The 13,671-nt window shown below is 39.1% G+C and overlaps 1 protein-coding gene across 1 annotated transcript; it reads left to right on the top strand.

Annotated features, from left to right (window-relative positions):
* Positions 1–8,112: 8,112 nt before the first annotated feature.
* LOC117777079 (protein NDRG1-like) lies at positions 8,113–12,361 on the top strand. Its single transcript, XM_034611597.1, has 12 exons — positions 8,113–8,157; positions 8,564–8,669; positions 8,971–9,091; positions 9,197–9,259; positions 9,345–9,405; positions 9,741–9,827; positions 10,037–10,093; positions 10,415–10,581; positions 10,829–10,928; positions 11,086–11,121; positions 11,227–11,278; positions 11,510–12,361. The coding sequence occupies exons 1-12, from the start codon at positions 8,113–8,115 to the stop codon at positions 11,740–11,742; spliced, it is 1,128 nt and encodes a 375-aa protein (XP_034467488.1). The 3' UTR covers positions 11,743–12,361.
* Positions 12,362–13,671: the final 1,310 nt, after the last annotated feature.

Genomic DNA, 13,671 nt, shown 5'->3' with positions numbered 1-13,671 from the left:
CTGGAACTTCTCTTGTTTTCCTCGCCTCCCCCTCTCTCTCCCCCTCTCTCTCCCCCTCCTCCCCTCCCTGAAACACTAAAAATAGATGGTCCTCAGAGCTGGCAGACAGATTGGACAAGTCGAACGCTTTGAGCCTCAGTTCACGGAATTAACTTTCTCCTTGACTGACAATAGTACCTGGTTCTTTGTTCCCCTGCAGCCAACCCCCCCCCCCCCCCCCCCCCCCCCCCCCCCCCCCCCCCCCAGTGTAGATCCGCAGGCTGTCGGTCACTGTGTTCATCCAGAAACACAAAATAAAAACACATTTTTTTTTAATCAAATCACACAGAGGCAGGTTGTTGTTGTTGTTGTTTTCAATAAATCCATGCAACTCAGATTTCTTTTTAGGTTTTAGGATTCATGTACAAGTTGTCTTCATCCAGAGTGTTTACCAGGTTACGTGACTCCAGAGAGTCACAAGGCAGGCACAGACCTTTTAAAGCTGAACACGCTGGGGCCTCACCTGACTATCAATCACTTTGAGCTGGAGCTAACGTGACTGTTTATCTATGTGCACAGCTTTAAAACATGGTTATAATTAGCTGCTGTGCTATTTGAACACTTTTCAAGTTCATTGCATTACAATTGTAATGATCATATCTCTGCTTAGACTTACTTTGTGTGTGTGTGTGTGTGTGTTGGCTTTCAGGGCTGCAGCTGCGTGTTCGCTGCATTCACGGTGCCAAATGTTTGGCTGCTGTATCATGTTCCCGTGTTATCCAGCTGATTTTCATTGTGGTGACCTGTCGCCCTTTTTTTTATTGTGATAATAAGCATAAATATAGACACGAGTGGTGATTAGCAAGTTCCAAACAGAAAGTGACAGATAAAGACCTCCAGCAAGAAGAAAATATAAGATGGAGAGACAGATGACTCAGCTTTGCCTTGTTGAGTGACATAGAAGTGAAATGGCACATTTCACAACTTTTTAAATGTGATAGGGACAGAACATGTTGACTGGAGCACAAAATACAACAATAGGTCAAATATTGAGTTATAGATACAATCATTAGGTTTACTTATCTAAAAGCACTGTATCATACAGGTGATCAGTTTGTCGAAATATAAAAAAAATGGGGTTTATAGTTTGAATAGGGTGATGAGTGGTTAGCCCTGTCGCTAACCTTTCTGTTAGACCTTTCTGTGTGATGTTTACATGTTCCCCCCGTGTCTGTGTGGGTTTTCTCTGGTTACTTGGCCCTGCAGTATGCTGGCGACCTTTCCAGGGTTTACTCACGCTCTCGTCGCAGGACAGCATGACCCTCAAAGGATAAGCGGTATGGCTAATGGATGTTTAACGTTTTTTGTAAAAGTTCAAAACTTTTCCACCATTTTTTGATTTTAATTTCAGTTATTTAAAACCTCTGTATTCAAATTTGAATTTGAATTGGGATTTGAATTCATCCCTGAAATGAGCTGGTTTTGAACTACAATATGATAGACTTAATTTGTTAATTGTCTGCAGCCCTGGGTTATTGGCTTGTTCTATATAACCATAGCGGTAATTCTGAAATGTTCTGAAATTGATCTGCATCATCACAACTCTGAAAATGAATTGACTTGAAACCGAACTGTATTTTTCTGGATACCAAACACGTTGTTTTGCTCAGTCCAGACATCCATAGTCACAGTTTGAAGACGTTGTGACAACTTTTTTATATTTGGCCAGTGGCCCATGTCGGATCAGGTGGTCTGCAGTAATGCTTGGGACCCTTAAAAAGCATCTGTATTCCAACACTCCTCCGGTGTACACACTAATTATACAACTGAGACATCGTGGCCACCTCCATGTCATCATTGTTTCCCAGAAGTTAAGCTCTCATGTTCCACTCAGGGCTTCTTCTCCTCTCTGATCCTCTGGAGGAACAGTCTGCTCCAGCACCATGTGACCATCTGTTTTGAGCTTACAAATGGCAGCGCACCGGCCTAAACATGGTTGCTGCAATGGCTTCTGGAAATGTGAGCTGCCACCGTGTAGGTCATCCCTCAGCTGGCAGTCTTGTGCTTTTTTTTGAGGAGCCTAAAGGAGGCCAGCTTGGGCCTTGGCTGTGGACTCACTCCCACACTCATGTAAGCAGTGGAATGACCTGCAAAGACTCTGAACCCTTTCTACCACAACCAGTGATGGGTGATGAACGTGGTAATTATGAATCGTTATCAAACTTCCTGCCAGAGTTGGACTAAAGTCACAGTGATGAGATCATTCACTGCCTTGTTTTCTCATATCAAACCTCTCTCTGGGTAATATCTCCTAAATCACAGCATCAGCGATAGAACGGATGCAATATATGACCACAGCACTTTACCTCACTTGATCTTGAGTCAAGCCAAACTTCTCCTTCACTTCATATCTTGTCAGTGTTTGTGCATCTGCAGGCGTCAGTGGAAGTGAGTTTTTCATTTTAAAATACAGCGTAATGTGTTGCATTTGGACATGCAGAAAATATACAATCATTCACTGTTCCAGCCCTGAATACCTATGATAATATTTTAGTCATTTAGTGATAAATAAATATCAGTGTTTATGACAGAAAAGCCATGAAAAGTTAAATATGCTGCTGCCCGACTCTGAGTTGTTGGAGGAAAATAAGATAAATATGCATAAATAAATAGACTTAAAACTGGGCATGAATGTGCATATCTAGGTTAATGATTGAATAAATGTTGTTGTGGAAGTAGATTCTTCTTGGTAAGCTATTCTTGACATTATGCAATGTCTGGTGCTATTTCCACCACCTATCATCTAACCACCAGGGCTAATCGGGTTCAGTAACATCTTGCCTGTCCCTGTTGTATTTGTGTCTGATGAAAACAAACATAGCCTCTACTGAAGAGAAGGGCTGACCTAAAGTGATATAACTAAAATATATGGTATAACCATGACCTACAACAGCTACTAGTGCTTCTACGACAGCCATACGTTTAAAATACTGCTGACACTACACATAGAAATTACTTTATTATTAGAGAATAATTATCGCTGGTGAACTATTACTGATAGTCCATGTTTATCTGCAAACTACTCAGGAAAGAGGTTAATCCTCTGACAACTGACCACTAGTTTGGTCCTGTGTCATTCATTCCTGATGAATAAATAAAGTGGGAGTGTAAATTACACTCATTTACCATGTTGATATATACAACTACGCTGTGCATCCCCCTCCCTCTCTCATTTTGTAATTCAGTCCCTTGGGCGCTCTGCTCATGCAGCAGTGTGAAATACTATGTAATTCCCTGAGCAAACAAGGAAGAAACCAAATATGAAAGGGAAGCACAGTCACTCCAATCAGTTTTATCTTTTACAAAGTAAGATGACATCATGTTTAATCATGACTTGAAAATATGGGGGACCTCTGAAAAGCACATAATCACACAACGGCATATATTATACATACGTTTAGTGGACGTAATATAGTAGCCTATCAGTTGCATCACTGTGCTGAGAAACAAAGCTTCTCATTGGCCAGGACTAGATGTTGGAGAGGAAACAGCGAACTCTGCGGAGTTTTAGACAATCGATCACGGGCTTCCTGTTTTGAGCCGTTCTAATAAAAGTGAAATCTGAAGGGTTGCAAGAAGATTGCGTGACATTAAATTTAATAAACAGTTTTGTTTTTTTTAAATTGTAAACAATGAGATGGCTTCATCTTTTACGGTGTCATAAATTAATCAAAATGAAACTGAGAAAAAAAAAAAACATTATTGCTTGACCTGATCCAGATTGATGGATTTATTGCTTTTAAAAAACTGTCCAAGGCATCAAACCTTTGCATCAGAAGTGTGTAACTAAATCTGTCCCCACATACACTTACACCAAAACGCACTATAAAAGGAAAGGCCCCATGTGTTTTTGCACATAAACATGCACACACCATAAAAAACATGATTATACAACTCACATATGTTCACGTACACAGAATGAGGTTCAGAGGAAAGTCCTACGTATACCTTCTAACATACACACACACACACACACACACACACACACACACACACACACACACACACACACACACACACACACACGTACACACACGCAGACACAGTCAAGCATGTGGCAAACAGCAGCAGCTGCTGGGTTTATAATTAGACAGTTTTGAAAGCTGAGAGTCGGACTTCAGGACTTTCACCTGCAGGCTGAAGAGTTACCATGACAACCAGTTGTCAGTATGAAAATACAACTTTATAATACCAGTTATGTTATATATGTGTATATATGTGTATGTCGAGACATTACAGTAAGAGAATGAAAAACAAAAGTAAACAAGTGTGAGACATGTGTCCTCGTGAAACTAGTTTTACAGAAACAAATGAGATGCATTCAGACTCACAACACATTCTGTGCATAACACGTGTAGGAGGTTATATTTGAGGTTATTTTTTTCAATATCTGTAAATCACAGTCAACGATCACTCAATGATCATTTCACCATATGCTGTGATTTCTGGCTTTTACCGGTCACTTTCCATCTCACTGTCCATCCCTTCTGTTCTGGAACAAACACACCCACATGGGCTTTCATGATGAAACAATCAACCTCCAAATGATTTCCTTAATTATTGTGCCCCAATATATTTTATGTATGCGAAAGTATACGCACAAAAATAAATGCTAATTCACATAAATAATAGATAAACCCCATTTGAACACTCAACAGAATGAAAATGACAAATGGGATCTGTCTTACAATACTTTATGAGAAGCTCATGTTACTCATTCAGACAAGAATCATTTGGTCGGCTGATAACGCTTGAGTGCACAAATCAGAAATAAAAGAACAAACTTTTACTGAACCAAAATAATCTGAAAACTAAACTTTATCAGATGAAAAACAAAACAGTGGGATGAACTTCTGACCTTCAAGCTGCCTGTTGCCTCCACAGACCGTGTACAGGTTTCCACAATGCTGCATCCAGAAGGAGGACATCACACTCCATCTAGTGGACAAAACCTTGAACCGACACAAAGGTGCAAAGTGTGCCACAAGCTTGAGTGACATTGGGATTTTCTTCTCCAGACCAAAAAAAGGGATTGAGTTGCATTTATTCCAGGCAAAATTGTAGCTTATTTAGAGCTTTGAATTGCAAATTAACATACTGCTAATTTTACTTTCACTACAACACTTTACTGTTATGACCTACGATACATGTGTTCTGTGTTATTTCTTATTGGCAATTTGACATTTGTGAAAGAAGATTCTGAATACTGTCTGATGTATGTTGATGTATTGTTTCTTATCTGCCTAAATTTAGGTTAAATCACAGAATCCCATCTAGTCTTCTTCATTTGAGACATTTTGACACGTCACAATATGAAAATCCCAACACAACACAAAACAATAAAATGAATTATGCTTGGATGAAAAAGTCATTAAATGTTCTTAGTAGTCTGTATCTTTCAATACATATGGATACTACATAAACTTTCATTCACATGCTCATATACCATTTTTAAGTGTTAAAGTGTGCAGTTAATATCGTTTAGATTTTGAGCCCCTCCTTACTCAAATGCCTCAAATGTGTGTCTCCTATCGAGAGGTGAGTTCACAGTAGTATTGAGTTCAAAATATGACTCTATTAAGTAATAAAAAAGAATAAGTATTGTCAGTGGGGACGGTAGAATGTGTTTAACCTGTTTTGTGACTATTGAATTAGCAGGAATTTAAACTGCAGACATGTTGAATATGGTTTGAAATGTTGAGAGTTAATAGACTGAGAAGATTATTTGGTTTCATGAACTGTTGTTGTATTAGACAGGTATTTGTATCAATATATCGGCTTGTAGTGTTTTTTGCATAAGCAAGGAAAAAAAGTGCTATACGATGTATTATATGTTTTATCATACTATGTTAATTATGTTGCTTACTGCTACTGCTCTCTGTAACCAGTGTTTTGATCATTTGAAACAATTGTTTTCACCACACACACCCAGAAAGATAAGCGAGCAGTCAGTGCTGAAATAGGTTAGCAGGCCAGAGCTTAGTCGGGGGTTAGTATGATGTTAAAATGGCTTCAGACTGACGCGAGGCTGAGTAAGACCCATCTGCCACCCTCTGCTCTTCAGCCATCGCTAAATGGATTACACACACAGAGCTCTCATCTAGAAGTGTGTGTTCTGGGTTGTTGTGGCGTTACATCTTGGTCTGCTGTGTTTCCTTTCAGCCAGCTGTCCGCTGTGTAGTCCGCCTGCTACTGTGTGGAACCCCACTGCACATTTAAAGTTATTAATGTTGGGGATATCCTTTATGTCAATGTAGCCTTCAGCCTCTGTAGTGTGCATCTGATGTATGCTGATATTCGAAGTGTAAAGGATTCTTTGTTTTGTTCATCCCCAAACTACATTAAGGAAAACACTTATATACTCATAATTGTTTTTAATCAATAAATCTTTTACCCTTTGCCATCATGAGAGAAAGACCATTTAATTTTTTTTTAAGTGTGTTAAGTGTATTATAATTTAGTTTTTGATTGTTCTATTACCTTAGAGGTAAAGTGCAAAAAAAGAAACACAATCTGTTGTCCCTGTCAGCCATTTATTTAATTTAATTAAAATTTCCCCCTCATTTTATAATTTGTTGAGAAAATGATGGCCACACAGTGAAATTATTATTATAATTTTATATGAGAATTCAATATGAAACTTCCTTTAAAGTGACCCCAGAAAAAGAAATATATCTTTTTGATATAAATTTAATATTTTATTTTCAAATTGTCGCTTCATTGCTATAGATTTGACAGTAATACACAGTGTTAATGAGGAGGTGTAACTGTGTTTGTATCTGTTAGAACGTTCACTCAATAGGCTGTGAAACATTCTCATGCAAACTGGTATTGTGACTGACTTTAGAAACAGAAATCCCCATATTCACGTGATCTTAATTTCTTCTGATTTCTAACTTGTTAGATTTTGTAAAAGTACAGTTTAAACCTGCAAAAAAAAACAAAACATGCCCCAAGGTTATTCTTGGCATTTTGAATTTGTCTATATATTAATCACCTTTACTTCTTTTTCATCACTGGTTCAAGTCCATACACCAATGGCAGGTTGAATGCTCAAATATCTATCATTTTGAAAACTCACTTTAAAAACTAAATGAGATGTAAATAATGAACACTGCTCTCAGACGAACCCTTGCATTAACCTTTTCAAAGTCACACTCACTAACCTGTTTGTTGTTTTGTTTATGTTATGTAAGCTGCAGGAGTTCACACTAGCTGTAAAGTGCTGAGTAAGAACTACATGACAGACATGTTCAGGACAGTATTCAGATTAAGTTGATATACCTTGTTTATTAGGAGGGTCAAGGTTATTGAGACACCGGAGCAGAGTGTCTTGCTGTGAGGAACAGATGGCATGCTGAGATTAGGCAGCTGACCTGCTCCTGGTTTGGCAGAAGGTGCGTTTGATTCCCCCTGATGCGCTGCAGCAAAACATGACCAGCTTTACTCGGGAATTTTGGTGTTAAGCATATTCCAAGAAACGTCAGACGTATTCTACTACAGAGCAACAGTTTGCTCGCTTTCCATACATTCCCATTTCTATCCAAAAGACAAATGTGGTGTTCGAAGACTATTTTAATGTTAAGAAGTTTAATAGATGGAAACAAATGTCATGACACAACTCTAGTACTGTTGGGAATCATTACAGATGAATATTGTTTTATCAAAATACATCAAGGTGCATGAACACGGCACAGTGACGTTTTTGTTTTTGTGCAGATAGATGTGGTCTGTAATCTTGCTAATTCCCTGCAGAAATCCAGTGATGTCTCTGTGGGAATGCAGCAGCCTGAGGTCAGATTAAACCTGGAAGAGATTGGCGTTAGGGCTTAGAGACAGATCAGTGTCACAGGATATATAAACCAGCTCAAACATGTAATCCGTCACACATTTACTGTACTGCACCCTCGACACTATCAAATTGTGTCTTACTACAGGACTGTCCAGGTCCAAGAACACAAGCGAGGAGACAAATTAATTTGATTCAGGAATCTAGGGGAAGTGAAGGATCATAAATCCACTGTACACAGACGACCTCTGCCTTCTATTGTCATCCGCTCTGCATCAGCAGCCATGGAGGAGAACGAGTGTGACTCTGTCTTCGAGACCCAGATCAGAGTGAGTATCACAGAGAGCTGATTCACTGCTGTAGCTCTAAAGCAAAAAGTATTTCTAGCTGGATGACACAAGGTTTTTGGTCTGCGTTGATACAGAAACCACAGGTCAGACAGTTAGGTGTCAACATCAGGATCTGGTTTGTTAAAAGGATTGCATAAAAATCACAGTGAAAAATTCATTTTTCTTAAAATAATCAGCAAAATTTCCTACTTATACATCATTTCATTTGTATTTAACAAAATGTTGCTCATGTAAACACAGTCATACAATAATACAAATGCAGAGACTGTGCAGAAAATATTATATATTCATGCTTTTCAACAATTTGTACAGGGCAGAAGCACAATGGACCAGTGGACAATACAAACTGATATATACTGATATATAAATTTGGTTTTCATTTTAGGAGGAGCATGTGGAGACTCTGTTTGGAAATGTCCACTGCGTCATGACAGGGACGCCCAGGGCAAGCCGTCCCGTCATCCTGACCTTTCACGATGTCGGACTGAACTGTAAGTCTTATACCTCTTTACCTGATGATGAAACACTAACACACGCAGTTTTATAAAAACATATACAAGCTAAGATTGTCATAGCATAGGTACGATATCTGATTTATTATTATGACACGGTTGTGTTTATATCAGTAATCTCATAAACTAGATTTCCAATGGTAATCGTGCATTTTACTGTTATTCAGGATTCACCTATATATTTTCAATTATGTATACACTCATTCACACATACACAAATTTTGTATGTTAACAGTTCACTCAATAATTGTTTTGTTTTTCTGTTTTTCACTTCCTGTAGATAAGACCTGTTTTGAGACTCTCTTCAGCCACGAGGACATGCAGGAAATTATCGGACACTTTCCTGTTTGTCACGTTGAAGCACCAGGACAACATGAGGGGGCCAAAACTCTCCCTGCTTCGTAAGGAGACTGTCTCTTGTATTTAAGGCATGAATTAAACCATTATTTGATATGAATTTGACAGTTAAATTTGATAATTCATTATCATTATTTTTGATCTCTCAGGTATACCTACCCGACCGTGGACCAGCTGTCTGAAGCACTGCCCGCTGTCCTCAAACACTTTGGGTAAGACCCATTTTGTTTGGGCTCTCCTTTAAATGAACCAATGGCAGTTGTCTGATGAGCCCTTTGACCTTCTGACTGTCTGTAGGTTGCGAAGTGTGATTGGATTTGGAGTCGGAGCAGGAGCCTACATCCTGGCTAAATTCGCTGTGAGTCCGAAATCCTATTTCAACTTGAGGCACTGAGAGAATACAATCTGACACCTTATTTGCAAAATATACAATTTGAATCTCTACCCTTGTCAGTACACATCTCCACATGGTTATGCTTCTTACTATTGTCCATATTACAGATCTACGCCAGAACTCCAATACCGAGCTATACAGCTAACTTTAAACAAATGTTTTCCATAGGTAGAAACAGATAAAACCTGATTTAAAAAACTGTGGCAATCTAAGATGTGATATGTCAGTCAAAAAGTAACATGGCAACAAACACATTCATAACTTCATGAGCTGACTTGTGGGCGTCCATGTCTGTGCAGCTAAATCATCCTGATCTGGTGGATGGATTACTTCTGATCAACATCAACCCCAACGCAGAAGGAATGATGGATTCTGTTGCAACCAAGGTAAACAATGTGTGTGTGTGTGTGTGTGTGTGTGTAGATCACCTGTCCTGCATGCTGAATATAGACCAACATCTACTTCATAAATATATATTCATATAATACTGATATTAATAGATCATCTATATTGATTGTTATACTTCAGTGTTAAGTGATTCCTGTATTTATCCAGATTTTGTGTAATTGTGTGTATTTGCTGTTGTGCCTTATAGATCACTGAATGGACCCACACTCTCCCAGACACAATTATCTCACACTTGTTTGGAACGGTAAGGCCTCCTCTGTAATGACTGGGTTCCATTACCATGACAACAGGTGGAAACATACATGGAAATAAAACCTTGGTCGAATATTCATTATGTTTCATAAGGATGACCGAACCTGCCAAAATAAAATAAAATAAATAATTCAATAAATAGATAGATTACTTGATTAGATTAAAAAACAAATACAGTTTGTTGATGAAAAGGGCTATTAATGTATTTTACATTTATTTATTTATTTTTAATTTTGGCAGTTTTGGTCCTTGATCGTCACATTACATGTGGGACACAGACTTTCTGAGTCTTACTTTTAAACTGATTTTTCAGGAGGAGATCCAGACCAACCACGACCTCATCGCTACGTACCGTCACCACATCACGACAACAATGAACCAGTCCAACGTGAGTCAGTTCTTCCGCTCCTACAACAGCCGCAACGCCCTGGATGTGGAGAGGCCTGTTCCTGGGGGAACCATCAACGTCAGGACACTCAAGTGAGTTCGAAATTATTTCTTACACATTTGAATTTATTGTTAAAGGCAATTGCTTTTTGTCAAATTCTTAATTTGTTAGAGTAAAAAAAAGTTTAAATGGGAGCAGTTTGTGGAATTAGATGCACCCAGCAAGTTCCATCTTCACAAATAAAAAATAGTCCACGTTCTGTTATATGTTCAGCTCAGTCAAACCATGTGTCTTTACCTTCTCTGTCTATATAACGCGTGTCTATCTGTTGTTTGACAGGTGCTCCACTCTGCTGATTGTAGGAGATAACTCTCCCGTTGTGGAGCCTGTGGTCGACTGCAACTCAAAACTCAACCCCACCAAGACCACACTGCTCAAGGTGACCAGGCGACTGATTCAAACATGAAACAAACAACCAAAGAATTAGAAAACAAAACAAAAATAAATAACTTATACCGATCTGTTATTGAAACAACTTGTACTCTAGTGAAACAAAAAAAAACAAGTTGACACGTGTTTGTGATCTGCTCTTCCAGATGTCGGATTGTGGAGGACTTCCTCATGTGGAACAGGTAGGCTGTGACATTTCATGGGCCGCTACATCTGACAACACTGTAGAATCTCCACATCGGACAGGCTGGAAATGTGTTTAACACTTTTCATCTTTCTCTCCACAGCCAGCCAAAGTGACTGAAGCCTTCAAATATTTCATCCAGGGCATGGGATACTGTGAGTAACTGTTACCATTTTAATCCTAAATTCTCTGCAGGTGATAATTTCTTTTGATATGATTTGATTCAAACCAATCACTACATCACTTATCCTTACCCCACCATGGGTATTTAGTTCTTAAAGTTTAGTTCAGTTGACTTAATTTACTTTTGGTGGAATTGAACCAATTAAAACCCATGGAAGGCAGATGCAAATTATATTGCCAACATGTCTCTCCTCCACCTCCAGTGTCCAGTGCCAGTATGACCAGACTCCGCTCCCGGACGGCATCCAGCTCCAGCATCTCGTCCTTCGATGGCTCCCGGAGCCGCTCACACACCAACGATTTGCAGCGAGGCCAGACACACTCGCAGGGCACCGAGGACAAGCGCGGGCGCTCACACACCGACGGCTCCATGGAGAGTGTTCCCATCAATAATTTGAGCCACAGCGTCTCAAAGTCCACTGAAGTGGCATGTTAGAGCACACAGGGCCCTAAATCCCTTGCACTTAATTCAAATTATACCTCATTGTAACTATCCATCTTGAACCTATGTTCTGTCTTCACTTTCCCATTGATACCCCTCTTCATTCAGTAATGCCCTTTTATCTGCACTATCTCTGGCTGAAGGGTCACAGGTCATACCTCCATGTGACTTTTCTCCATCCCTCCTCTCTGCTCTCTACTCTGTACGTCTACCTCTACTGTCTTCTTCTTTACTCAATGTTTTCCTCTCTTTCCCTGCTCATATCCTTCTATTTGTCGACTTTTTACCACTTTCCCCTTTGACCCTGACCTGCAAGCTTCAGCACTGTCTGATGAATACAATGATACACACTACATGTGGTAAACATAAAAGTGGAAATGTATTCTTTAAAGAATGAATCCTCAGGCTAACGCAAATGTGTACTTCTTTGTAATGAATAATAGAAATATGTAAAGATTAAGTATTTGCCAGTGTGAAAACTGTACATTCATAACTGCTGAGATGTATATTGATTGTATGCAACAGTGACAGCTGTGTATAACATTATTGTAGTTCGCAATAATGATTTAAATTGGACCTGCTTTCAGTGTTCCAGTGAGTTATATACATTTATATAGTTAATATGATGATATGTTACATATGTTACAAAACAAATGATTTGATGTGAGTATTTCTTGTCTCTATTAGTGATAAAACATTTTAAGGTAAACAAAATACATGTACTTGCAGCTTTCAGTGATTGAAGATTGTACTTCTGTGTTATAACCACTAGGTGGAGCTCTCTGATCTCCTCCGTGGTTTTCCTATGAACATCTTGGGTTTACTGGGTCAGGTTATGAAGACGTTGCATTGGTTTTACCGTTGCATTCACATCACACTGGTTTGGGTGCAAATTTTTTAATGGATCTTATATACCCTCCTCCTTTCAGTTAGAAGTGCGATGTATAATTATTATTTTTGTGTATAATGTGCAGGGTCCCTGAGGCTTTAGACATATAAATAATTTAGGACAGGAATCATTCCTTAATGAAAACACTACAGAATTATGTGAGCACAGCATTACTACTCGTCAATTCAGTCGTTGAAAGGCATCACCTCTTTACCAACAGTATACAGTGAAGTTTTACTGCATAGAGTATTACTGGAGGAGGGGCTGCAACTGGATCAGGTTTGATTGACTTATTCTTCTTTCTCCCATGCAGTTTGATATTATAGAACGGACTGAATTCACACTAACTGTAATACGTTTTTTCCCGGCAGCTGCCAAACTGTGTGACTGCCAGATGCATAATGTATTTGTGAGGTATACCGGTGACCCAGAGGATATGATGCAACTCTGGGGCCAAGAGTTTTAATCCACCTAAGTGTGACCCTCCCTCGCACCATCATCACTTTTCTGAGTGGATAGAAATAATCTCTGAATTGAGTGTGTGTGTCTGCATGCATTTGTGTGTGTGTGTGTGGATATTAGATGCATGCATAAATGTAGTGTGTGTGTAGGTGGGAGTGTGTGTAGATGGATTGTTTTGGTGTTGTGACTGTGAGACAGTGGAGACACAGACACAAGACAGCACGATGGCAGTCATCAAAATCACAATTATTTCGTTTTTTACGATTGTGTGTGTCTCTCTCTCTCTCTCTCTTTGTGTGTGTAGGGTGGGGGGTTGCATTTTGATTTCAAAGCCTCTATTGTTTGGCTTACATTATGATACTGTGATGAATTATGCATGACAGAAATCTCTAAAGATTTCATTTAAACACGAGACATCAGCTCTAGTATACGACAGTTGGTTCCTACATGTATCATCTGTTTCCTCTTTAATCTCTGTGCTGTGGTGCATTGGGCTAGAGAAACACAAAATCCTGCAAATTCCCATCTGCATTAGAAGAACTTTTGTAAGGTGGAACTCAGCCAGAACACCG

Source organism: Hippoglossus hippoglossus, chromosome 16, assembly GCF_009819705.1.
Source record: "Hippoglossus hippoglossus isolate fHipHip1 chromosome 16, fHipHip1.pri, whole genome shotgun sequence".
Classification (NCBI taxonomy): domain Eukaryota; kingdom Metazoa; phylum Chordata; class Actinopteri; order Pleuronectiformes; family Pleuronectidae; genus Hippoglossus; species Hippoglossus hippoglossus.
Note: the sequence above shows the minus strand (reverse complement) of the source record. Positions and strands in the feature narration are given on the sequence as shown.

What these genes read in the sequence shown, in the direction of transcription:
- LOC117777079 (XM_034611597.1), top strand. Translation starts at nt 8,113, where the DNA reads ATGGAGGAGAACGAGTGTGACTCTGTCTTCGAGACCCAGATCAGA. An exon ending in GCCAAAACTCTCCCTGCTTC is followed by an intron (nt 9,092 to 9,196) that starts GTAAGGAGACTG and finishes TTGATCTCTCAG; the next exon opens with GTATACCTACCCGACCGTGG. An exon ending in TCTCACACTTGTTTGGAACG is followed by an intron (nt 10,094 to 10,414) that starts GTAAGGCCTCCT and finishes CTGATTTTTCAG; the next exon opens with GAGGAGATCCAGACCAACCA.